Genomic DNA, 25,874 nt, shown 5'->3' with positions numbered 1-25,874 from the left:
TCCCCCAATTTCCTTTTTTTAAAACTCATTTTCAAAATAATGAGTTGCTTCTCCAAAATTTTCAATACTGGGATCCCTGGGTGGCACAGCGGTTTGGCACCTGCCTTTGGCCCAGGGCGCGATCCTGGAGACCCGGGATCGAATCCCACATCGGGCTCCCGGTGCATGGAGCCTGCTTCTCCCTCTGCCTGTGTCTCTGCCTCTCTCTCTCTCTCTCTGTGACTATCATAAATTAAAAAAAAAAAAAAAATTAAAAAAAAATTTTTCAATACTAATCAATTAGCTGCTGTTCATTTCCTTATATAAATTCATGAATTTAAACATATTTTATGGGTTTTAACCTACTGTCATTCTTATTGGTGGTCAATTTGTCCCATCTTTGGCCACGAGAGCCTGTTCAGGTTGACCCCTAAGTACAAAGTAGTCTTTGAGAGCTTCCTTGGTATCTGATAATGATGTTTCAGACTCAACTTAAAAATTTCCCACTCTAGTGCTGGAAGCAGCCATTTCTCCAAGAATTCTCATTCCTTTTAATAGGAAATGGTATCTGGATTTCACAGTTGAGAGTAACACCTGTCAATTCATTCATCAAACATTTTCTGAGCAGTTAATATGTGTCAGTCACTAGATTTGGCTTTGAAGATAAAGATATAACACAAATTCACAAAGCTGACAAACCAGTGGCATATATTTAGAATAGATAACCAAGCAACACAGAACAAAGCAAATAAGCCCTATGCAAAACAATTCATTTGGAACTTATCTGGTCAAGGAATACACTTTGATCTAACTAGTATCCTTAGAGAAAAATAAGAGAGAAATGTGATTCATAATGACAGAGTTAAAGAAAGACTCAAAGGACTATACCTATACTACACCTTGACTAAAAGAACAGAATTGAATCATTCTCCAGACCTATAAGTACTATGCTCATGAAAGTCAATCAGAACTGGGGAGGGGGGTTGGGGGGGAAGGTTGAAGAAGGGCAAACTTATTTTCACGTGTACAAAATTACCCAAATAACCAAATCCTTTTCATACAATGTTAAAGGTCCCAGCCAAACTAAGGAAATCTTTCCTTTCCAAGGATAGGTACACTTACCATCAGTGTGTTTCTTACCATACTATTGCAGAGATTGAAGTGAAATACTCTCAATCAAAATATATTTTGAAATTTGCAACTATTCCATTCACTAATATTTTACTTCCAACTAGAAATTAGTTACATAGCACCTTACCTTTTTTCTTTTTTATTAATTTTCCCTCTTCCCCATTTCCACTTACATCCCTTTCTGTTTCTTAAACTTCTTTCTTCCTGACTTCCTGAAATGGAGCTTATCCAGGAACCTCCCTTAAACCAATGACAAAGCGATAGAAAAGACAAAAAGAAACTGCTTCCTGTGTTAATTTTAAAAGGAAAATTCATTTAAAACAGTATCTAGCATTCTGCATTCTCACAAAGGAAAGGTAAATGTTAACCTGTTTGAAAATGTTACATGCTATAAGTTACAAAATTAAACATTACAATAGAAAAGAATAAAATTTCCCACCTTTCAGCACTAAATGCTGACTCTGTGTCGATGTACACAACATCTCCTTCTAATCCTCCCATGTTGGTAGGTAATGTGGCCAAAATGCTCATCATTATACAAAACTGAGTTTTTCCACAACCTGGTGGGCCTGTAATCTTAAAAAAAATTTTTTTAAAGTTATTTATATAAACATCACAAGCTAGTCAAAGCAAAATTCTCTTAAGAACTTGCCACTTGCACAGTCCCACTAATCTGGGCTCCTGGAGTTCCTTAATGTTTCTTAATATTCCTTAGAATGTTCTTCAAACATTCTAATACATCTACTGTATGTAAGGAATTAACTTCTCCCTTATGTGTCTGTGTTGGTACTAGTTTGATACCATCCTTGGGAAAAATGAGAAAATAGTCACTCAAACCATGCTTTATGTTCTGCAGTTCAGATGAAAAGCTTTGGTTGAGAGAGGCTGGAGGGTGCATTTATACATTCAGAACTGGGAGTTCTATATCTTTTCCTCATTAAGACATTTATAGAAGGAACTTGAAAACATTTAAGAGGCTCTATTAATTGGTTTAGCATTCTTATGTATTGGCCTTTTAAAAGAACAATTTTGTACCAGTCCCCTAAAAAGCTACTTTGATCTTTATTGTGAACAGTAAAGAATTTAGAGGTGAAGAACACTGATGTATACAATTTATTTCCAAATGCTTCAGCAAAAATAAAAAAGGCATGTGCACACACATGCGTGTGTATACAGAGAGAGATTAAGCAAATATAACAAAATTCAACAATTGTTGAATCTAGATGATTCATACATTGAAGTATGTTTTGAAATTTTAGTTGGTAGAAAGCCATCTAAAATTATAAAATTTGAAATCAGGAAGCTAAAGATGAGAAAAAATAGAAAATTATATACATGCATATTCAAATCCAACTAGAGATAGTTAATAAAAATTAATTTGAAAATGTTAAAAAAATACCCCCTTTAAAACACATGCTATTTATCACATTGGTGGTGACATCCAAATTTTAGGAATCAAAACATTCCCCCTTTTGTGAAAATAACACTAATGACTTTAACACACATTTTTCACAAAGGAAGGGAAAAGAACAAGAGGGAAGGAATAGCAAAAAAAAAATCTCAGGGAGAGATGAGAAAGTCTGAGCTTAGACTAAGATTATAAATATTTGAATAAACAGTCTCAGATATACCAAGTAGGAAGAAATAAGGGATGATCAATGAGTCTACATCATTTACACCAGTGGTTCTCAAACTTAAGTGAGCATTGGAATTCCCTGGCAAGCTTATTAACCAGCATCTCTGGTTCCATAGATCCGGGATGTAGCCTAAGAATTTACATTTCTAATAAATTCCCAGGTGATGCTTATGCTGCTGTATACTTTTGAGAGCTACAGTCTTAAAATTTAGACTGAAGCTAACTTTCATTTATCAAGGCTCAACATTAAAAAACAAAAGCTCACAAGTTACAAACTACATGCTGATTTATTATAATTTCTACACAGTGATTTAGACTTTCAGAATAAATTGTTGCTACCAATAACAGTTTGCCAGATCATGAGTAATCAATGAAAAGGGGTCTCCACAAGGTCACTTAGAGAATCAGTAATAGGGCTTGAATATTAATTATACTTATCCACCACATTACAAAGTCTCACATTACAAATATGAACCTCAAATTTAAATAACCTATTTTATTAGACAAATAGAGTCTTTTTTTTTTTTTAATTTATGGGTAATGCAAGCCAGATTAAAGGACCTCACTGTCCATGACTCCCATGTTTGGGGATTCTCCTACTCACTATAAAAATTTTTTATAACCCCCAAAATCAATACTCAACTCACTCTCATGGTCATTCCTAGGTATGAACAGAGCAACAAAATATTTGAGTTGCTGATAGTGCATGTTCCCAGCTAAGGTCCAGTGTGGGGATACTTTGCCTTCTTGTTTTGGATCTGATACTGTAAATAAATATCCCTTTTGTGGTTTAAAAAAAAAAAAAGAAAGAAAGAAAAGGGGTCTCCAAAATTTTTGATTACATAGTCAGACCAACCAAAAACAGACAAAATTTAGTATGGTCTTCCAATGTATGCATGTTTATTATATACACACTATTTTACTAATACATTATAGATAATATAAAGTACACATAAGATAGGGATTAAAAATTTTAAATAAGCATTTAAAAATAATTTCATATCTTATTTTTTAAGATAAGATAGGGATTAAAAATTTTTAAATAAGCATTTAAAAATAGTTTCATATCTTATTTTTTAAGATTTTGTTTATTTATTTGAGAGAGAGAGTGTGTGTGTGTACATAAGTGGGGGTGGGGGTGGGGGAGCAGGGACAGGAGAGGGAGCAGACTCCCCGCTGAGCAGGGAGCCCCACTCAGGGCTCAATCCCAAGATCATGACCTGAGCCAAAGGCAGATGCTTAACTGACTAAGCTCCCAAGGTGCCCCTCATATCTTATTAGTTGACAGATTTTTTTTTTTTTAAGATTTATTTGAGAGGGAGAGAGTCTGAGTAGGGGTGAAGGGCAGAGAGAGAGAGAAAGAGAGAGAGAGAGAGAGAATCTCAAACAGATTCCCCACCAAGCAGGGAACCAAACTCAGGGCTCAATCCCACCACCCTGAGATCATGACCTAAGCCAAAATCAAGAATCGGGTGCTTAACCAACAGAGCTACCCAGGCACCACTATCCTGTGTGTTTCTTAATTTTGATGGCTTCCTACTACCATTACTCAGTATTTCAAGGGACAAAAAAACAAAAACAAAAGTTTCATTAATAAATGATAATGGATATAATTTGGTATATCAAATTATCTTCAGAATTTCAAAATTTTTTGGGTGTATTCTCAAATGGAATCAGCCTGTCATTGACTTTTACTTCATTAGTCAGGGGAAATTCATTAGCTCTGACTTGTTTGTGCATGTGGTTCACTGCTACCACATTACTAGTATGGTCTCCAATATACAGTTTCTTTGCAGGAATCTTTTTATGCCGTTTGTCTGTTTTGTGAGATTTGGCTTAGTTAAAAACAAAATCCACCTAACTAGGTACATGTACAATTCATCCCAGTATGCTGGGAAGATGAAGCAAGGTGCTTCTGTCGATCTTCTGTATCACTTCCTCATGGACTATACGTGACACATGACAGTCTGACATACAGACGAAGTGAAGATGCCAGTGTCCATCTATATGTTAAACCTAATTAAGGTTTACTTCATTTTTTAGGTTGAAATACCAATAAAAGTTCAAAAAAATTTTCCCACAACCTAATGGACCATCTTACATACTCCGCTTTGGAAACTGCTAATTTTAAAGAGCCCCAAACACTCTTCACAGACCTTTTATCATTATCAAAGACAGCATGGATCAAGTTAATCATCAGAAATCAGAGGAAAGGTAGCTTTGGTCCGTAAAAGTTGAAAGTGGATCTAGAAAATGAAAAATGGTTACTCTTCAGGATGCTAACTAATGGGAGGAACAGAGAGCGGCCTTTCTATACGTACTATGTACACACCAGGTTTTAGACAGGGTCTGAGATTTAATGAGCTTAAATCCATTAAACGCTTTGTGATTTTTAGTGGAAAGGTAAAACAAGCCACCATTTTAATTAAAATGATACATATGAAAACATTAAGTAACATATCAAGTCCCAAGAAAATGTAAGGTATTCTCTTATTGTTCCATCTTTAAAGAAAACATGTAAAAAAATCTGAAAAGTTAAACAAGTATAACTGGCATTTTTTTTCCTACTTCATTATTTTCAGGTACTATTCAGTATAGTCTTGGGAAAAGTAGAACATTATGTGAATAACTTTATAAGAATTCTGGGTTTGTTTTGTTTTTATTTTGCATTTAAAGTTCGATAATTACATTATTTTAAGCTATCATAACTAATTTCTATTTCTTCAGCAATCTCAGATCCTCTTCATATATTTTTCACTCTCTTCCTAGACTCAAAAAAATGTATGCTGTATGCAATTCTGATGGGCTGACTGGAGTTAAATTTCATTATTTTTTCAGGTTTACTTAGTGGGTTAAAACATTTCAACATTAATAATTTTTAGCTTCAGATAGTTTAGCTCTGAATTCTACCAGCCAAACCACAAAATTTCAAGTTGTGTTCAGTTCCCAGGTTCAGCTCCAATGGCGGTTAGAAAGAGAGAACATGCCAAACCAGAAAGTCTCAGTCAGTTGCTTCTTGGAAACTCAGTGAATACACCACTTACACACTGAAGACACCAGTAAAATACAATCAGCTTCATAGAGTTTAGATTGTGAGCCTCAACCCCGCCTGAGAAATAAAAGAACGGAAGGAAATAACCAGTGGTAAAGATCACTCGACTATTAACAACAAGAAAGCAGATATTAATAATTAGTTTAAAGAAGAAAGAGAATTTAAAAAAAAAAAAAAAAGGAAGAGAATTAATCTCAAGAAAAGAAAGTCTAATTGTTCTGAAGTAAAAATGAAGCCTAGTCATTTTAATCTTTAGTGAAACTGAATGATTGAGATGATTGTGAAACCTGGACCCATTAGGACCTAAAACCAAGTTAACTCTCCTCTCATTCAAGGTGGAGGCAACAGGATGGGCCATCCACCAAGCCAATACTTCATCCAAGAAAATTTAAGGACTGCCTGGTTCTGATCTGGGAAAAGAGCTTGTGAAAATTTTGTATCATTTTTTTTTAATGACACTCCTCACCCATCATTTGTCTCCATTTGCTCTACAATTATGTAGAAATATGATTAGACCTTCAGACCTACAGAATTCATTTTATAAATAACTAATTCTTAAAATCCTAAAACAAGCAAACAAAATCTCAGACAATTTCAGAATGGCTAGATAGCACTTTGCCTTCCCTAAAAAACCTTAATCTTAAATCACTTTACAACACGTGGAAGATTTTATACCTTGGATTTTCTCCACCACTCCCTCTTATTTCATATTAACAACTGCTGTCTTTCAAATACATGGCAAGAGACAAAAAAAGAAGAAGGGTGGGGAACACAAGAGGACATGGAAATGACAAGTACCCCAAGCCTCACGGTTAAAAAAAACACCAAACAATATCAAGGGAATAATCATTCATTTAACAATCATATAACATGTGCCATATAAAAGATTCTTTGAAACCTTTATGGAGAAAGACGTTTATTTCTAAAGCTGGAAGTGAGTGAAGAATTAGGAACAATGACCCAATCAACCACAACTGCTAAACTCCTGTATTAGGACAGAGGCCTGGTTATCTTGCCTTTCAAAACACTAGGCAGGGCAAACAAACCATGTCAGTGAATTACAGTCAAGGAACGCCAATTAGAAATTTCTCCCTAGTAAACCTACTGCTGTTGTTACACGTGGAGCACACCTTAACCTGACTGTATTTTGAAGATGAGACCCATCTTGGCCAACCTACACACCCATGGGCAAGAAAAATAAATGTTTGCTGCTGTAGTAAGCAGGATAAGCAGTCAAAACTGACTAATCAACATTTATGTCTTATACTTGATTGTTTATGCATTTTTATGACATGCTTGGACCTTGTAGGCATTTAAGTTTACAACCCTGCCTTATTCGCTCCTGTGATCTTGGAGGCCACAACTAACCTTGCAATAAGAAAGAAAAAGAACTGTATATTGAACTGTTCTGAGGAAAAATAAGGATGCCAAAATAGGATCCTGGCATCCTGCTTCTTTTCAGGATAGTAGAATAGTCATTTCCAAAGCAAAACTGACCCCCTCAAGGAGGACACCTGGTCTCCTTAAATCATGAACAAAGCTTAGAAATGAATCAGGAAATACAAATAAAATTAAAATGTGCTACATCCCTTCTTAGTATGTAGAACAAGGATCTGAGTATAATCATCCTTCTTAAATGTTGTAAAGATTTGGCAGTGCTTCATAGGTTTTACTCTTCAGAGGTACCCTTTAACAAAGATATGCAGATACACATCCCTTTTAATTGACATGAGTTTGGACCAGTTCTCTAGTCCAATAACTTCAGGATTACAATATGAAAACATGTTTTTGGTGATCCCTTTAAATACAACCTTAATTTTGCCAAATGACATTAGCAACTTTATTTTGCATTTTCAGCAGGGGTGATCTTGACCGGAAGGGTGAGGGTTTTGATAGGGGAGAATGGAGATTTTACTCTTTCACTGCTTTTACTGTATAAAACACAGATATACACACAGTACATAAATAGGTATACAGTGTATTTCTGGTATTAAAATCTCATGGGGGGAACTTCATTAAAAAAAGAAAATGGGGATCCCTGGGTGGCGCAGCGGTTTGGCGCCTGCCTTTGGCCCAGGGCGCGATCCTGGAGACCCGGGATCGGATCCCACATCAGGCTCCCGGTGCATGGAGCCTGCTTCTCCCTCTGCCTGTGTCTCTGCCTCTCTCTCTCTCTCTCTGTGACTATCATAAATAAATAAATAAATAAATAAATAAATAAATAAATAAATAAATAAGAAAAAGAAAATGTTGGGGCACCTGGATGGCTCAGTTGGCTGAGCGTCTCCCTTTGGCTCAGGCCATGATCTTGGGGTCCTGGAATCGAGCCCTATGTCAAGCTACCTGCTCAATGGGGAGTCCGCTTCTCCCTCTCCCTCTGCCCCTCTCCCCACCCCACTCCTGCTTGTCTCTCTCAAATAAATAAATTAAATATTTGAAAGAGAAAGAAAGAAAGGAAAAGAAAAAAGAAAAAGAAAAAGAAAGAAAGAAAGAAAAGAAAAGAAAAGAAAAGAAAGAAAAGGAAAGGAAAGAAAAAAAAAGAAAAAAAGAAAAAGAAAAAGAAAAAGAAAAAGAAAATGTCTAAAAAGCTCCTTAGGGAAGAAAATGAAAACAAGACTCAGAAACACTGATTTAATGTACATTACCCTTATGAGAAGGCTACCATGTGGTTTGACCTCCATATAATGTAACCTTTTAAACTTTAAATTTCAAATGTATCTTTACTACCAATAGTCAGTAATAACATATGCAGAATTATCTGCGTATATATTCCACAAGTAAGGAATTTGATGTTCTCAGGGAATGGGACAAAAGCCCTGTTGTTCAATTTGATCTGTGATTCAGCAGAATTGGTTTCTCTTTGGTTTCTCCTCCGCTGCTTCTGCTTTTGGCATGAGTAGTGCTTCTCTAGTTCTACTTTTGATCTTGGTGCTATAACTGCATATACAAAGATTCAGTGAAGTTCACATCAATCAAAACTGGGGATAAAGAAATTAAGGAATTTGGAAGTTAGAGTCAGGAAAGAGCAGCTATAAAAATGCCACCAGAATGTTTCCAGACTTATTCTTACTCCCTCAGTTGTCTCCAGGCCTCATCTAAGTTTATTCTACCAATTACTCTACCTCTCTCTCCCCTCCACCAGATCTAACTTCTACCTGATATTGGGGATTCTAGGTTTGACCTTTTAACCAGAAACAAAGATCATGCAATACAATTAATTAGGCACCTCCAAGGATGCTTGGATGGCTCAGTGGTTGGGCATCTACCTTCGGCTCAGGGTGTGATCCCCTGGTCCTGGGATCGAGTCCCACACTGGACTCCCTGCATGGAGCCTGCTTCTTCCTCTGGCTATGTCTCTGCCTCTCTCTTTCTCTCTGTCTCTCATGAATAAATAAATAAAATCTTTAAAAAAAAATTAGACACTTCCATTGATACTATTTAGTTCTCTATTGTTCTGTAACAGATTACCACAAATTTAACAGCCTAAGACAATACCCGTTTCTTATCTCACACTTCTGTAAGTTAGCCTGGATGGGCTTGACTGGATTCTCTGCTCAGTCTCAAAGGGCCAAAATCTAGGTGCCAGCTGAGCAATCCACTACTCTGTAGCTGTGTGTCTGAGTTCCCTATTTCCTTTCTGGCTGTCATCCAAGGGCTGGTCACTGCTTCTAGAGGCCACCTACATTCCTTCTCACATGGCCCTTTCCACCTTTGTGTTTTGAATCTTTCTCATTTCTCCTTCTTCTTTAGCCAGAGAGAGCTCAGCTTTCAAGGGTCCGGGGAAGTAGATCAGAATAATCCCTCTCTCTTAAAGTCAATTGTGCCATATAACATACCATAATAACGGGAATACCTCATCATAGTCACAGGTTACAGGATTATGGCAGAGCATCCTTGGGAGGCCATTTTAGAATTCTGCTTACCACAAAGTCTCTGAGAACGGAGAGGTAATAATGTAAAGTTTTTTAAAGCTTACACAGACACACACACATACATATGTAAATACACATATATAGTGATAGCCAGGCTCTAAGAAGGACCCAGTGATCTCATTCTGGTATTCACACCCTTCTGTGTCCCCTCCCACACTGTAACAAGTGTGTCTGTGTAATAGAATATAGGAGAAGTAATGCCATGTATCTTCCAAAGATAGGCCATAAAAGACATTGCCATTTCTACTTTGTTCTCTAAGATCTCTTACTCTAGGGAAAGTCAACTGTCATGTCATGAAGACAGGCAAACAGTGGAGAGGTCCAGGTGGCCAATAACTAAGCCTTCCAGTAACAGCCAGGACCAACTTCCAGCCATATATGCAAGCCATCTTAGAAGCATCTTCCCCCAACTCCAGTCAGGTTTTCAGATGACTGCAGCCTCACCAATACCTTGACATAATCTCATGAGAGATCATAACCAGAAAACCAGCTAAGATGCTCTTGAATTCCTGACTCACAGAAACATAATAAATATTTCTTGCAGTTTTTATCCACTAAACTTTGGAATGATTTGTTAAGCAGCAATATATAACAAATCCATAAGTATGCAAATACAGATATACAGATATTAGATACATACAACTTTAAAGACATTTAAGAAAAAAAACTCCTAAAATGAAAGAATCCCTGATGTTCATTAATAGAACATAAATTAAGTAGAAAAATCATATTCCTTAATAGTACTATTTTGTACTATTTTGATAATTTAATGGCATACAAATGAAAATAAATATTATACCTCAGAATAGCAATAACATTAAAAATCCCTAAAGTTTGGCTTATTCCAAGACTCAAGGAGAGAATATGAAAGAGGTAGCAGGAACCAAAGTATTACAGCAAACAAGCACTATATAAGTGTTTTTTGTTTTTTTTTAAGATTTTATTTATTTATTCATGAGAGACACACGGGGCGGGGGGGGGGGGGGACAGACACAGGCAGAGGGAGAAGCAGGCTCGATGAAAGAAGCCCGACGTGGGACTCCATTCCCAGGTCTCCAGGATCACACCCTGGGCTGAAGGCGGTGCTAAACCACTGAGGAACCCAGGCTGCCTGTATACATGTTCAAATAAATGAAAACAGATTCATTCTCTCAATTAATATTAAGTACCCCCTACATATGCTAATATTGTGAATGTAACAGTAAAAATAAAAAGATATAATCCCTACCCACTTGGAATTTATTCTCCAATGAGGAAAATATGCACTAACTAATTAAACAGTACATGTGTAACAGTGACAACTACGACAAAGAAGAACCACAATACATGCTTCAGTTCTCTAGAAACATATGACTATTCTAAATGTGTTAAGTTAAACACAATAAAATAGGCTCAAAGTACATTAAGTAAAAAAATAATAGAATTACAAGTAACTTTGTCAATTCAACAACATAATGAGCTATTTTAACAACCTTTTCTAAATTACTATTAGGTCAGGCAGAGAAAGAAATTGGTAAAGACAAAGAAGATTTGAACAACCCATATAATAATCTTAATTTAATGGTCATATGCAGAACATTCAATTATTAGAGAATAATCATTCTTCTCAATCACACCTGGAGCATTTATAAAAATTGATCACATAATAAACCTTAAAATAAGTTTCAGAAAATTTCAGAGAATCAGTATCATGTAAAGTTTTCTGACCAATGAATTTAGGTTAACAATCTGATTTTAAAAAGAAAAATTTTAATTAAATAATTTATATATTCAAAATTTTCTAACGCATGAATAGAGAAGCAATCATAATGGAAATTTTAAAATACCATTAGAACTAAATAAAAGTGAAAATGCTTTATATAACAAAAAAATGAAGCAATGGATATTCATAGCCTATAAGCTCAGAGTAAAAAAAAAACAACTGAAAGTTTATGGGTTAACTGTACAAGAAGTTGGCGGGGGGCGGCGGGGGGGGGGGGAGCGTTGGTTGTGGTTAATCCCAGAAAACATGCAATTACATAGGAAATAATAAAATAACAGAAATCATTGAAGTAGAAGACACTGAAAAGATAGAGAGGACCAGAAAAGAACAACAAAAAGCACAGTCTTTTGAAAAGACTATAATAATACTCAAAACTTTGATCAGACTTTTTAAAAAAAAAAGAGACAAAGAAGACAAAGTAGGTAATATTAGGAATGAAAAGCAGAATAAAGCCACATATAAAACCAAATTTAAAGATAAGGAGAACACAGGGAATAACTTTATGACAATAAATTTGAAAAAGGAAAGACAATGGGCATATGCCTAAAAATATCATTCACCGAAACTACTCAGGAAGAAATAAGAAATCTGAATAGTCCTATAAATATTTAAAGGAATTAATTTCATTTTTTTAAACTTCCCACAAAGAAAAAAAATAAAAAATAAAATAAACTTCCCACAAGGAAAATATCAAGACCAGACAATTTTTTAGGCAAGTTTTATCAAATATTCAAGAAACAAATAATTCTAATTTACACAAATTGTGAAATATTAGAGATATTACACAACTCTATCAATTAACTCAAAATAGATAACACAAAAATTAATTCAAAATAGATCATAAACTAAATGTAAAACCCAAATATAAAACTTTAGAAGAGGGGATGCCTCGATGGCTGAGTGGTTGAGCGTCTGCCTTCGGCACAGGGCGTGATCCCGGAGTCCCGGGATCAAGTCCCACATCGGGCTCCCTGCAGGGAGCCTGTTTCTCCCTCTGCCTGTGTCTCTGCCTCTCTGTGTTTCTCATGACTAAAAAAAATTTAAAAAAATTTTTTAAAGATTTTATTTATTTATTCATAGAGACACAGCTAGAGAGAGTGAGAGAGAGGCAGAGACACATATCTCATATTTAAGTACATAGTCAATAAAAGAAAACTATAAGGAAAAAATTATAGGCATGGTAAAAATTCAGGATACAGATTACATCTCAATAGGAGGCTAAAGATAGGACCAGGAAGAAGCCCACAGTTAGTTTCAATGGTTTTTGTATTGCTCTGGTTCTTATTAAGCCACCAGGTCATAAGACTCCATTTCTTACACACGCAGGATATATTTAATCTTATATACATAAAATATACAGTAAAATTTTATTAATAAAAGGTAAACAGCTGAAAAAAAAAACAACCCAAAATAACTGAATAGACTACCTGTAACTAAAACAGAAAGTAAAGAACTTGCCACTAATAAGCAAGCAATCAGGATATTTATGCTCCAAGTCAACCAAGTAGATCATGACAAAACAACATGGCTTATAACTACCACTTGGATTCAGAAAGAATTGACAAAAGCCAAGTGAAAAAGCATTAAAAATTATTCTAAAACTTAAAAACCAAAAAGTAACTTTTTTTAATCTTCCTTAAGTTCAGTTTTTACTATTTAGATAAGTTTATAACTGCGGAACACTGCTGTTATAAACTCATTTGAACAGAGGTCCAGCTAGGGTGTAAAAACATTATAGATAATAGGATTCTGGCACCATCTGGTGGCAGTACCCTGAAACAGCCGGGGGCTTTTGCTTCTTTTAAAGATTCACTCACTCATTTATTTAATAGGCATCCTCAAAGCATAGTACACACACATTTTTAAATCTTTCTCAGAAGACAGGAAATAAAATAAGGTATAGTATCTAAAACAGAGTGCCTATCTTCAAGGAAAAAATATACAATTAAATTTATGACTATCAGAATATAAGAGTCTGCTCTTGGGCAGCCCAGGTGGCTCAGCTGTTTAGCGCCCTCTTCAGCCCAGGGCATGATCCTGGGGACTTGGGATTGATTCTCACATCAGGCTCCCTGCATGGAGCCTGCTTCTCCCTCTGCCTGTGTCTCTCATGAATAAATAAATAAAATTAAAAAAAAAAAGAATATAAGAGTCTGCTCTTGCTTACAAGTTTGCTTAAAGTATCTATGCCCCTAGAATTCTCAAGCAGGTAGTGCCTCAGGAGTATCCAGGTAAGTCCACTGAGTCACCACACCAGGACCAGTAAGCACACCAATGCAGCTTGCACGGAAAAGAACTGGCAGCTTTTAAATGTCCTCCATTTCACTATGGAAAACAATATAGAGGTTCCTTAAAAAAGTTAAAAACACATCTACATACAACTCAGCAATTCCACTTCTAGATATATATACCCAAAGGACATAAAAATGATTTCACCAAGATATCTGCACTCTAATGTTTATTACAGCAGTCTTCTCAATAGCCAAGAAAGGGAAACAACCTAAATGCCCATCACACATGAATGGATTTTTAAATGTGGCATACATACACAGTGGAATATTACTCAACCACGAGAGTGGAGGGTATCTTCCCATTTGCAACAATATGGATGGACCCTGAGCACATTACACTAAGTAAGATAAGTCAGATAAAGATATGTACTGCATATCAGTTATATGTGGAATCTAAAAAAAGTTAAACCTGTAAAAAAAAAGAGTAAAATGATGGTTAACAGGGGATGGGGAGATAAGAGTGATGGTATCTGCAGTGCCTGGGTGGCTTAGTCAGTTAAGTGTCGACTCTTGGTGTCAGCTCAGGTCACGATCTCAGGGTCGTGTGAGATGGAGTCTCATGTCAGGCTCCACACTTAGCAGGGAATCTGCTTGAGATTCTTTCCCTCTGCCCCTCATCCCCCTCCCTGTTCACCTGAACACGTTGTCTCTCTCTCTCTAAAATAAATAAATCTTAAAAAAAAAAAAAAAGTGATGCTGTTTAACAGTACAAACTTTAATAAGTAGTAAATAGGCCATAGCGATTTAATGCAGTCTAATGAATATAGACAATATTGTACTATAATTACGTAATATAGTAATTATTGCTATACCAGCAATCATATTACAATATAAATATATTAAAGTAACATGATGAAAACCTTAAACTCATACAATGTTACATGTCAAACTTATTCAATTAAAAAAAGTGTCCTCAGGGCACCTGGGTGGCTCAGTCAGTTAAGCGTCCAAATCTTGATTTTGGTTCAGGTCATGATTTCAGGGTTTGGAGATCAAGCACTGCAAGGAGCCTGCTTGAGATTCTTTCTCTCTCTCTGCCCATTCCCCCCATAAAAAAAGAGAAAAAAGAGAAAAAAAAAAAAAAAGTCCTTGAATTCTTGAAACTTCTTTCTAAAAGTATAGCCAAATTTCTCTTCCTTGAACATAAGCTGTATTAATGACTTGCTTCTAAGAAAGAGAATGTAGCAGAGGTTAACAGTGTATAACTTACACAGCTACATCATCAAAGGAATCACCGCTTCCATCTTGCCTTCTTTTGGATTACTCACCCTTGGGGAAGTCAAACATCATGTCATGGGGAACTCAAGCCTGCTTGGAGAGGAACTGTAACTTCCTGCCAACAACCAGCATCAACTTCCCAGTCACGTGAGTGAGCCCCCTTGGAAATATCCTCCAGCCCCACCAAGCTTTCAAGATACTGCATCCCAGGGGCACCTGGGTGGCTCAGTCGGTTAAGTGTCTGTCTCTGGCTCAGGTCATGATCCCAGAGTCTTGGGATCAAGTTGCACAACAGGCTCCCTGCTCAGCAGGCACTCTGTTTCTCCACGTCCCTCCCTTCACTCATACTCGAGCTCTCTCTCTCTGTCAAAAATTTAAAAAAATTAAAAAATAAAAAAGATACTGCATTCCCCACGGATATCTCTAAGCTAAGCCCACTCCCAAAGAAATTGTTGTTTCAAGACACTCAGTTTTTTTTTTTTTTTTTTTTTTTAATTAATTTTTATTGGTGTTCAATTTACCAACATACAGAAAAACACCCAGTGCTCATCCCGTCAAGGACACTCAGTTTTGAAGTAATTTGTTGTACAACAATATATAACTAACACAACCTATCATATCCTAGAACCAAATTTTATCTACAACAGAAACTAAAAATAGTTCACTTCAGTTTAATACTATGATTTGCTCACGTTAATCAAATTTCAAAATTTCCTTCCTACTACTCTAAATAATATTCTTTCTGTATACTAATATACTCCTAATACATTAAGTATTCCTTCTTTAATTCCCCCAAATTGTTTCATACTATTTCATAATATTCATCATTTTCTAAGTGAATTTAAAGAAATAGTAACCTAAGCAAACTTCAGGTGGTCAGTAAGGACTATTTTGAGTATCTTTATTTTTGCAAACACCTATAGTAGGTACTAAGTGGAGAACCACACCCTTGAGGTATGAAATAATTCTTGTTTTTCAACTAATCTTTCTCCCCTGGCTCTTAATGGGGGGTTTGGAAAGTTTCTCCTTTACCTCTGTGAGGGATCCACAAGCCACACCACCATGCAGGGCTTCATCCAATGCAGAAAGGGTTGTAGCTAAGAATGCGGGCAAGAGAGAAGCAGACGTTTCCATCTTTATCCTATAAGCCTGAGCAAGAAAAAGAAGACATTCTTTTCAGTCTCTGTGTCTATTCAAAACCAGAAACAACTCCAAATCTCAATTTCTAGCAGCTGGAACCCCATTCCATCTCTCTTTTCCTCAAACATCTATTCGTTAAACAAATATTTACTCCATGCCAGAGACCGTGCCAGACAATGGGGATATGACAGAAGAGATAGAGCCCCTGCCCTCACAGCGCGTAGAGTCACCCAGTGATTGAAAGCAGTACTGGAAACCAGGCAATTACAATACAGTTATTAGAGATGCCATGACTGGGAAAGTGGACGCAGAGACAGTATACCTGATCTACGGATTTTGTGATCCAGGAAGGCTTCAGGAAGAGCTGGATGTCTGAGCTAAAATGTGAAATAGCTGTTAAACAAAGGAAATCATGCATGCTCCTGCCAAAGAGACAGACGTACAAGGAAAGGGAGAAAATGGGAACTAATAAAATCTACAAAAAAAAAAAAAAAGAGAGAATTCATTTAGAACAGTTTGAAAGATGAAGTGTGGTTACAGTGGGGCCAGTGATGAGGCTGGAGAAATAAGCAGCGGTCAAATCATGAAAGAGCCTTGTTGAAGTCTGGGTTCTATGCAAGAACAAGAAAGAATAATATGGTCAAGTTATCTTTTCAAACCAAGGTTGGTCTGTGAAGAATAGCTTAAAGTACAGTAGGCTGAGAAATAGCCCCCAGAAGATACTTGCATCAAATCCTTGGAACCTGTGAATATTACCTTCTTTTAAAAAAGGGCCTATAAAAAAAAAAAAAGGGCCTATAAAGATGTGATTAATGTGATTACGTACCTGGCAATGTTTACGAATGCTTGCCTCTGCAATTTCTAACATTAAAAATTACTAGTATTTTATTAAATTGCCCAAATAAACTGAGGTGAAGCCACAGGATTATAATTATTCATTTATTCATTCATTCATTTATTCAACAAATACTGAGTAGCTACTGCATGCCATATACTATGACAAACTCTGGGAACAGAGACAGTTTCTAACCACTTAAAGTTTACAACTTAATAAATCTGTATATCAAATCCAAGGCTCTTCTGCTTCTGTGAGGATCTAGGAAAACCAGCATATTAATATTTATAGGACATAAATGTGCCCACTGCTATCTAATCTCACCTATTAAATTCTTAAATCAGTTAAACCATGGATTATCACTTTTTCTAAGTCTATACTCAAGTGCATAAAAAAAATAGAAAAGCTACAGAAAAAAAAGTCTTGTGGCTTGTGGTATGCATCAGATTTAGAAATATCTAAACATCATCCACAACATATCATCAGACTGATGCCAGACAAATGGGTCCGGGGACATTTTAACAAACATGTAAAGGCTGCCCATTCTGTTAACATTAAAATACTTCCTTTGCAACTGTAAGTACAGTAATCATTAAAATAGATTTAGTGACACATATTTAAAAAAAGACTAAAATGGACAAACAGAATCAGACTTCAGAAATGGCAGTATGTACATAAATGAAACAAAAGGGAATATTTTGGTATGCCACTCCCCACCAGTTTTTCTTCTACTTTGGTGGCTGCTGCTTCTCAGACACATCAGTATCTAATCTGATCTTAAAGTGTTGGCTTCGCTCAGGAGTTGGTGTTGGAAATGCCGATCTCATTATCGTATCTACACTGATGACTCCCAAATGCATTCTGCTACTACAGACCTCTCCTTCAGACTCCAGGTCCATGCAGTGAACTGCCTGCTTCACATCTCCACTCACTATTTCACAAGCACCTTACATTAAATAAGTACTAAATTAAATTCATGATCTGCCTCCCTCAAGCCTGATCCTCTTAAGCATTCCTCATCTCAGGACATGGCACTACCCAGTTTGCCAAAACAAAAATCAAGGAATCATCTATCACTTTCGTGTTTCTCACCACCACCCATAAGCAAACAATCATCAATCCTATTCATTCTACCTCCTAAATATCTCTCATCAACAGCTGACATTATGCCATCTGCACAGATACTACACTAATAATTCATGTCATAATCACTTTCTGTCTGTAATACAGAAGTAGATCTATTTCTTTAGAAATATCTAAATATCATCCACTAATTGGGATGTATCATCATACACTAATAATTCATGTCATAATCACTTTTTGCCCTTTTTGGTCTTTTTTTTTTTTTAAGATTTTATTTATTTATTCATGAGACACATCAAGAGAGGGGCACAGACACAGACAGAGGGAGAAACAAGCTCCATGCAGGGAGCCTGATGTGGGACTCAATCCTGGGTCTCCAGGATCATTCCCTGGACTGCAGGCGGCACCAAACGACTGAGCCACCTGGGCTGCCCCCTAATTGGTCTTCACAAATATTTTCCTGCTCCTTTTCAATCATTTATCTATGTTCAAGACTGAGTTTTTAAAAACACAGATTATACTCTTTTATGACTTTTTATTGCTCTAGGAATAAAGTTCAAAATCCTTTACAGGGTCTGCAGGCCCCATGATCTGACTCCTGCTTACTTCTTTAACTTTATCTCCCAGGCCAATCTGCCCCTCACCGTTATGTTCCATTCATTTCACCCTGATTTTACTGCCAGGTAAGTGCTATTCTTCTCCTCACAGGGCCTTTGCACTTCCTGGTCCCACTGCCTGCAGACTCCTCCATTCTCACCTCCTTCCCAACTTTGCCTATATCTCCCCTATTTTATATTTCTGTTGCCTTTATCATATCGTTTTTATAAAATCCACATGAATATTAGAAGTTTTAATTGAAGTTTCTTCTTCAGGTAAATATTAGTCTTCTTCCATAACATTATAAAATGTTTTTAAATTAATATATTGGAAAGTTTGTGTTTTGCTACATAGTTCCATTGTTTTGTCTCCTTGGTTAATTGAAATTATTTTTTTAAATGTAATAGTTCTCATATATAAAAAAAAAAAAAGGTTTTAGCTTCAGGTTTTAGCTAAAGTGTCACTTCCTAGGGGGAGCCCTTTGCAACCTCTGAACTAAGTAATGTACCCTGTTATTAAGTTTCAGAGCTTTTTGTACTTTTCCTTGATAGAACTTATCATTACTTCAAGCAACTAATTATTTACATAATTATATGTGTAATGTCTGACTTCTCCCACTAGACTGTAAGCTGCATGAGGGCAGGATGTTACCATGTTCACTACAATATCCCCAGAGTACCTACTACATGGCTGGCAATCAATAAATACTAGTTAAAGGAATATACAAATGAACAAAAAAATCTTCCCTGGAAAAATGGACTGAAGCGAATCCAATGTTTAAAATAAGATTGGAATCGACAGAATTTGATTCAGAATTCACAGGATGGAACTTAGAACAAAGGAGAAAGACAGCTTCTGAGCCAGTGTTTGGAATGGTATTGATATTGCGGTTGAAGTGGTTGCAGGAGTGGACACTAAAGGTGAATTTCCTGCAAATACTCTGGACTATAATTCTCTAACTAGAAATATGCCACAGATATTGACCAAACTGAAGGACACATATCAAACTAAAACACTTTCTTAGTACTTTACAACCTTCAAAATAGCAACAAACAAATTTGAACCTGGTCACAGAATTATCCCTTACTATTTTAGCCCTCTTATTTCTCCCCTAAAAAAAGTGCGCCGTTCAAAGCTCTGAGGTCAATGACAAAGGTAAGACAGTGCCAATCCCTAACTCCAATTCTAATTCTTCTGACCATTCTGCATTTGACGTATTTTCCTAGATCACAAGCTAAATCTGAACAAAAGAAAATACTTTATTCATTAATTTCAGAAGTTTCAAATGACACTAACATCCCTTCTTTCCAACTTCATAGAATTGAACTCCACTTTATTGCTCAATGGTTACCAAATTTCAATATAAGACGTAAGATAAGTAATCTACAATCCATCCAAATAAATACATTTGCAAATCACTGAACAGACTTCTAGGCATCACATTCTGGGAAAACAAGATCTTGTCTACCATGCACTAAACCAATATGTTGAAAAGCTAAAGTTATGAGACAGGAAGTATAAAATAATAGTACTACCTAATGAGTACTATTATATTTGTTATAAAAGACTCTTCTCAGGACGAAGCAAAGTTTTTAGTATTATTTGTTCAATCAATAAGCAAGCATAAATCCAATATGTGTACTCTGTGATGTAGACTAATGATGATAAGTTAGCATTACATAGGACATTCTAAAACTAGGAGTATATTATAATATAACTGTGAGGTCCACAAATCCTACCCAAACAAAAGACAAAGATGACCTTTTGAAATATTACTATTAGCTACACAGAAAAAACTTCCTACTGCTTCCTCATTCCCATAATTATGAACTGTCTCCCGTAAGCTTATAAACTACATAAATTTTTCACATACATTCTCATGAAAGGACTAACTCAATGTGAGAGTCAATATTTTTGAGGTGTTCATCTCTATTTTTGATTTTGCCTCATCCCAAAAGAGATTTTAATTTTTTTAAGATTTATTTATTTATTTTAGAGAGAGAGAGAGCATGCACATGCATGTGTGCATGCAGGAGGGGAGGCAGAGGGAGGGGGGAGAGAGTCTCAAGAAGACTCTGCAGACTCTGCACTGAGTGGAGCCCAATGTGGGGCTCAATCTCATGACCCTGAGATCATGACCTGAGCCAAAACCAAGAGTTAGTCACTTAACTGAATGCACCATCTAGGCACTCCTTAAAAAAGACTTTAATGAGATAGTCATCTCAAAATAAAAATCATAATCAAATTATAATAAAATACACATATATACCGTTTGCATCTTTGGAGCACAGGCCCTGCTGACCATACATAGAAGTTCATGGACACCTTTATAACTAAGGCCAGTCATCTTCATAAGTTCCAGCGGGGAAAGACATAAAAAGTCCTAAAGAGACATAAAGAGACTATTTTAAACATATACGTGCAACAAAGATACTGGAATTAAAAGGAAATTTTCAATGGACACTGTCCATGTGGAGATAAAGCATATCTTGTTGTAGATCAAAGATTTGTATGTTTCTTATAGTACTTCCCCCCAAATATGCCTTAACTGAAAGATATGATGCCATAAACTTAACTAATTCTCCAATGTAGTTAGCATATACCAAATAACATCACATAGCAGCAGCCTCCAACCCAAGTGTATATGAGCACTGCCCTGTGTTAGAGTTTGGGCACAAACACCAGAAAGTGTCAGGTTGAAATAGGTTTCTTGGTAAGCTGTAAGATCATTCAGAGGAAGTATTTAATAATTGAGACAATGAAACTCACTATAGAATTAAATGTTAAATCTCATACTTTTAAGAGTATTTCTAAGCATGAACATGAGGATTATTAAATGTATAACAGAGGAAACAGAAATACCATCAACACACAAAGCAATTTTTAAAAATTGCAGCATACTCTGAAAATCTGTCTTATTAAGGATTAATCCTAACACAAAACCTTATTTAACCTCCTAAGAAGGAAGTTCACTAGTGTGCTTAAAAATGCAACATCTGCTCTATCCATTTCTCTCATTCATTGATAGGAAAATGATTCTATTAATTTATCTGGCTTGCAAGAGATATTATCCATTTTGAATACTAGCTCCTCATCTGAGTTCTCTCATATAACTGCAAACATTCTTTCAAGTGGATGAAAACTTCTCTAGAATCCCAAATAAATGGCATGCGTATACTTCACATTATGCTATAAGTATTCACCCCCAATCCTAAATGGAAACATATTGGAATCTGGGTAAATGAAGTCACATTTGGAAATACAACCTCAGTGGTCTATTATTTTAAATTGGCTTCTGAAGAAGCGCTATCATTCATCTTTTTATTTTTTTAGAAAGTTACATTTTCATTTTTCAGGCTTATTTTAGAGTTATTAAGGTTTCTCCATGAGAAAAAGTACATAAGTTTTACCTGACAGGTAACAATCTGATATCTGTTCAGACGGTCACACAGCTCTTGTGATAAACCCACTCGTCTGAGCTTCCTGCTACTCATGGCTTCGGATGCAGCGAAAAAGAACCCTGGAAAGCATTGGAAAAGAATATAAGCAATAGTAGACAGGCTATCCAAAACACTCTACAAAATAAAAAAGTCTTCAAACTTCTCCAGTTGCAAAATGAAATGTATAGTTTTTAAAATATTACTGATAAAATAAAGGAAGGCTACAGAATCTAAATGTCCACCAAACATGCACACAGAAAAACAAGACAATGTAAGAATGTACATTTCCCACAATTCTTTGATATTTCTTATATGAGTATAAAGCTACCACTTCACATTTGTATAGCATCTTAAGATTTTCAATGCATTTTGAAATTTTATTTGGATATATAATTAACCTTCAGGGAATACTTCCAAGCAGCACTCCTTAGAAAGTCTTTACTTTCATTGCACTGTAATAATAAATTTACTGTGCACCTACTATGTACCAGGCACTGTTTCAAAGCTTTACTAAATTATCACATTTAATCTTCTCAACAGCCCTATCTAGACATTTGATTATTGATCCAATTTTTACCCATGAGAACACTAAAACCTGGAAATGTTAGCTATTTCATTGTCACCAGAAAAAGAAATGGTGGATCCAAAATTTCAACTCAGGAAGTCTGAGACTCTATCATCTCAACCATTACATCTTACTACAAGTCCATAATCATATTTAACCTCTCCTTTTTCTATGAGGCAGAGTAAATCTCCGAATCAAATGAGATTAGTTCAGGTCTTATTTACAACCTGAAATTTTTTTTTATTGTCTTAGCTGCTCACATTCTCACATGCAACTAAATTTCATTCTTCTTGTTGAACCTCACTAGGGCTAAATGAGGCTCATGAAATATTTGCCTTCAAAGAACTAGAACATAATCTCCGATTCCTTTCATAATGCATGCAAAGGAGAGGCTGAGATGGCAAGATATGCTCTGGATATAGTAGAACAAGGAACTCTTTGCTGTTCAGGGGAAAAAGCAAAATACTTATCAGAAGAGGGGTGACATTTTGAAACAAAAGTACAGTCCTAAGAATGTAGATACATGTTTATTTCCAATACCATGGTCCAAATTCCTACATAACATCTACATTCTCTCAATCAAATGAACCCTCTCCCCTGCTCTCTTTCTCACATTCACCTGTACTTGCACACATACACACACACTTCCCAAACACATTTCTCTCAGTGGGAATTTGTCAGTATTGATTTGTTTCTCAAATAATTAACCAAGTGATATCTGCCGTATCATTTCCTAGTGTCTTTACGAATCAGGGAGTTCTGGGCAATAACACCATTTAGACTGATAAATTCAATCAAAAAGGAGAACCCAAACTACCTGAACTTTAACAATACCAACTCTGCTATCACAGCCTTATTAGGGCCACTCCCATCATTAGCCTGCACTATTGCATACTGCCCCTGGATATTCCCTGAATCATAAAAAAATAAAAATAATAAAAAAAAAATCATTAATCTGCTCCTTCTGCAGACACTTCTTAATCACACTCTGCTGAGCCCCAGGGTAGGAGAATCAATTAAGCATATTCCCGACCCTTTGGGAACTCACAGTAAAAGGTGAAAAGACGTGTATACACAAATAATTACAGTCATGCAGTAAGTCTGTCATTGGCATTTAAAGGTGTTATGGAAGTAGACAGAAAGAAATATCAAACTGGTCCGCAAAAATCAGGTCAGTGCCACAGATCCTGCCAGAGACAGCCACCTAAAAATTTCCTCCAAACCTATCACTGTCATCCTTTACAACTACCCATGGAACCATTAGACCATGGGATAAATTCCACAGTTCTTAAGACCGCATGAAGCCCCTTCACCAAATGGTCTCTCACTTCCCTCTCAGTCGTACAACTGATTGTAAGGCCTAGATCCTGGCCTTGTTGGCAGCTACTTCACCCCCTGGTGTTTGTTTCCTCATCTGTAAAACAAGGGTAATTCAAATATCTACCTCATTAAGAATGTAGTGAAGGTTAAAGGATTTGGATGGCGCCTGACACACATAGCTCAAGGTTAACAATCATTAACACTACCAATTCAGCCAGCAACACATCATTTGCCGCCTCACTCATCTGCTCGCCAGCTGCAATATGCTAGTAGGTTACATACACAATGGTCAGTCAGCCCCACTCCCTGACTCTGACTCTTCTCCACGAAGCCTGCCGCCCGCCAGCTCACTCTTCCTCTCCAACGCTCTCATCATATTTTGCACGTATTTATTGGATAACCTTATGAACATATTGTCACAGCTCGTGTGGTTTTTTTCCCACCAGACTTAAATGCCTGCTGTGTGTGTGCGCGTGCGCAGGCCTGCACATGTAAACAGGGGCGAGGGAAGATGCTCTATCCTGAAGACTGAAACCTTCCCTCCTCAACAAAAATCCTCACGTAAGAGGTTCAATGAAAACTGCCAAGTAACGATAATAGCTCATACTTATTGACCTCTTATTACGTGCCAACTACTGTTTCAAGAGCTTCCACCAGATATTTTAACCTCCTTTTTCAGACTAAGGATACTGAGACATTGAGTTGAAAAACTTGTGCAAATTCTATCAGCTAGCAAATGGTTGAGTCCGCTTTCGAATCCAGAGATCAAACTCCAGGTTCCTCGCTTTAACTACGTCTTCTTCAACACCACCAGAAGGCGAGCGGACCCCAGACTTCCCTTAGTGACGGGCTCCCCTGCCGAGACCCACGCAGCCCGCAAATGGCAGAGGGGAGGTGGGCATCAAGAGGCCAAAAGGTCACCTAGAATCCCCTAAAAAGAACTTTTTCCAACAAGGAGCAGTGTCCCAGCATCCCCCACAAAAGAAGGCCAGAAGCCCCCAGACTCGCGGCAGGGTTCCTGTTAAGATGCGTATAGGCCTAAGGAGGAATGTACTGGACCAAAGAGAGATTCTCGGCTATCCTGAAATCCATAACACAAAGAGGGGCCCAAAGAAGGAGCAGGAAATAATGAGCGCACCCCCATTTCCCCACAAACGCCCCCCACGCGAAACTTTCCAGTACCGGGTCTGTAGCATCCAACTTTCAAAGTTTCCCCCACCCCTCACGGTTCCCCGCGGAAAGCGCCGCAAAGCAACAACTCAAACGCTGATTGGGTCGTCCCCCTGGAGGAATATCCAATCAGAGGCAGGAAGAGTCCCGGGTGGGCTCCACTGCTTGCTGGGAATTGTAGTTCACACTATAATCGGTGGATGAGTTTCGGATAGTGTCTCAATACAGTGATGATCAAAATCCTGTAGAAGATCATCAGCTATGAGAGAATGAAGCCAGGAAAACCTTGCTTGGAATGGTCTCTTTTCTTTCTTTTGTCACTACATTTAAGAAACGTGTAATGGACCAAAGAGACATGTTAGTTCTCAGGGAATAAAGAATCCCCCAATGGTAGAAGAGGTTCTGAAAGAGGACTTGGTTTTGTCTTTGCTTTTTTCTTTTCTTTTTAAGATTTTATTTATTCATATGAGACAGCGCGCTCACAGGAAGAGGGGCAGAGGGAGAAGGAGGCTTCCCCCTGGCCAGGGAGACCAACGCGGGACTCCATCCCAGAACCCCAGGGTCATGACCTAAGCCCAAGGCAGACCCTTAACCGCTGAGCCACCCAGGCGCCCCTGATTTGCTTTTTTAACCACACTTTGGTGGGAAATAGTTTGGGAAATGCTTAATTGCTCAAATTGAAAACACATAATGGGGCAATGTAAGAGTCTGTAGTTTAAGATC

The 25,874-nt window shown here is 36.9% G+C and overlaps 1 protein-coding gene across 5 annotated transcripts in view; it reads right to left on the bottom strand.

Moving 5' to 3' along the window:
• Positions 1-25,246, bottom strand: part of RAD51B (RAD51 paralog B) — a 717,101-nt gene extending 691,855 nt beyond the window's left edge. For all 5 annotated transcript variants that reach the window (XM_072761803.1, XM_072761804.1, XM_026008457.2 and 2 more), the window contains exons 1-5: positions 25,164-25,246; positions 22,067-22,176; positions 20,926-21,039; positions 16,034-16,150; positions 1,550-1,686 (exon numbers count right to left, since the gene is read on the bottom strand). In XM_072761803.1, coding sequence (XP_072617904.1) covers positions 1,550-1,686; positions 16,034-16,150; positions 20,926-21,039; positions 22,067-22,150 — 452 coding nt within the window. In that variant the 5' untranslated portion in view covers positions 22,151-22,176; positions 25,164-25,246. The remainder of the gene's footprint in view (positions 1-1,549; positions 1,687-16,033; positions 16,151-20,925; positions 21,040-22,066; positions 22,177-25,163) is intronic.
• Between the last annotated feature and the right edge of the window lie 628 nt (positions 25,247-25,874).

This window comes from Vulpes vulpes, chromosome 6 (assembly GCF_048418805.1).
Source record: "Vulpes vulpes isolate BD-2025 chromosome 6, VulVul3, whole genome shotgun sequence".
NCBI lineage: Eukaryota > Metazoa > Chordata > Mammalia > Carnivora > Canidae > Vulpes > Vulpes vulpes.
This window is presented reverse-complemented; position numbering and strand designations above follow the sequence as displayed.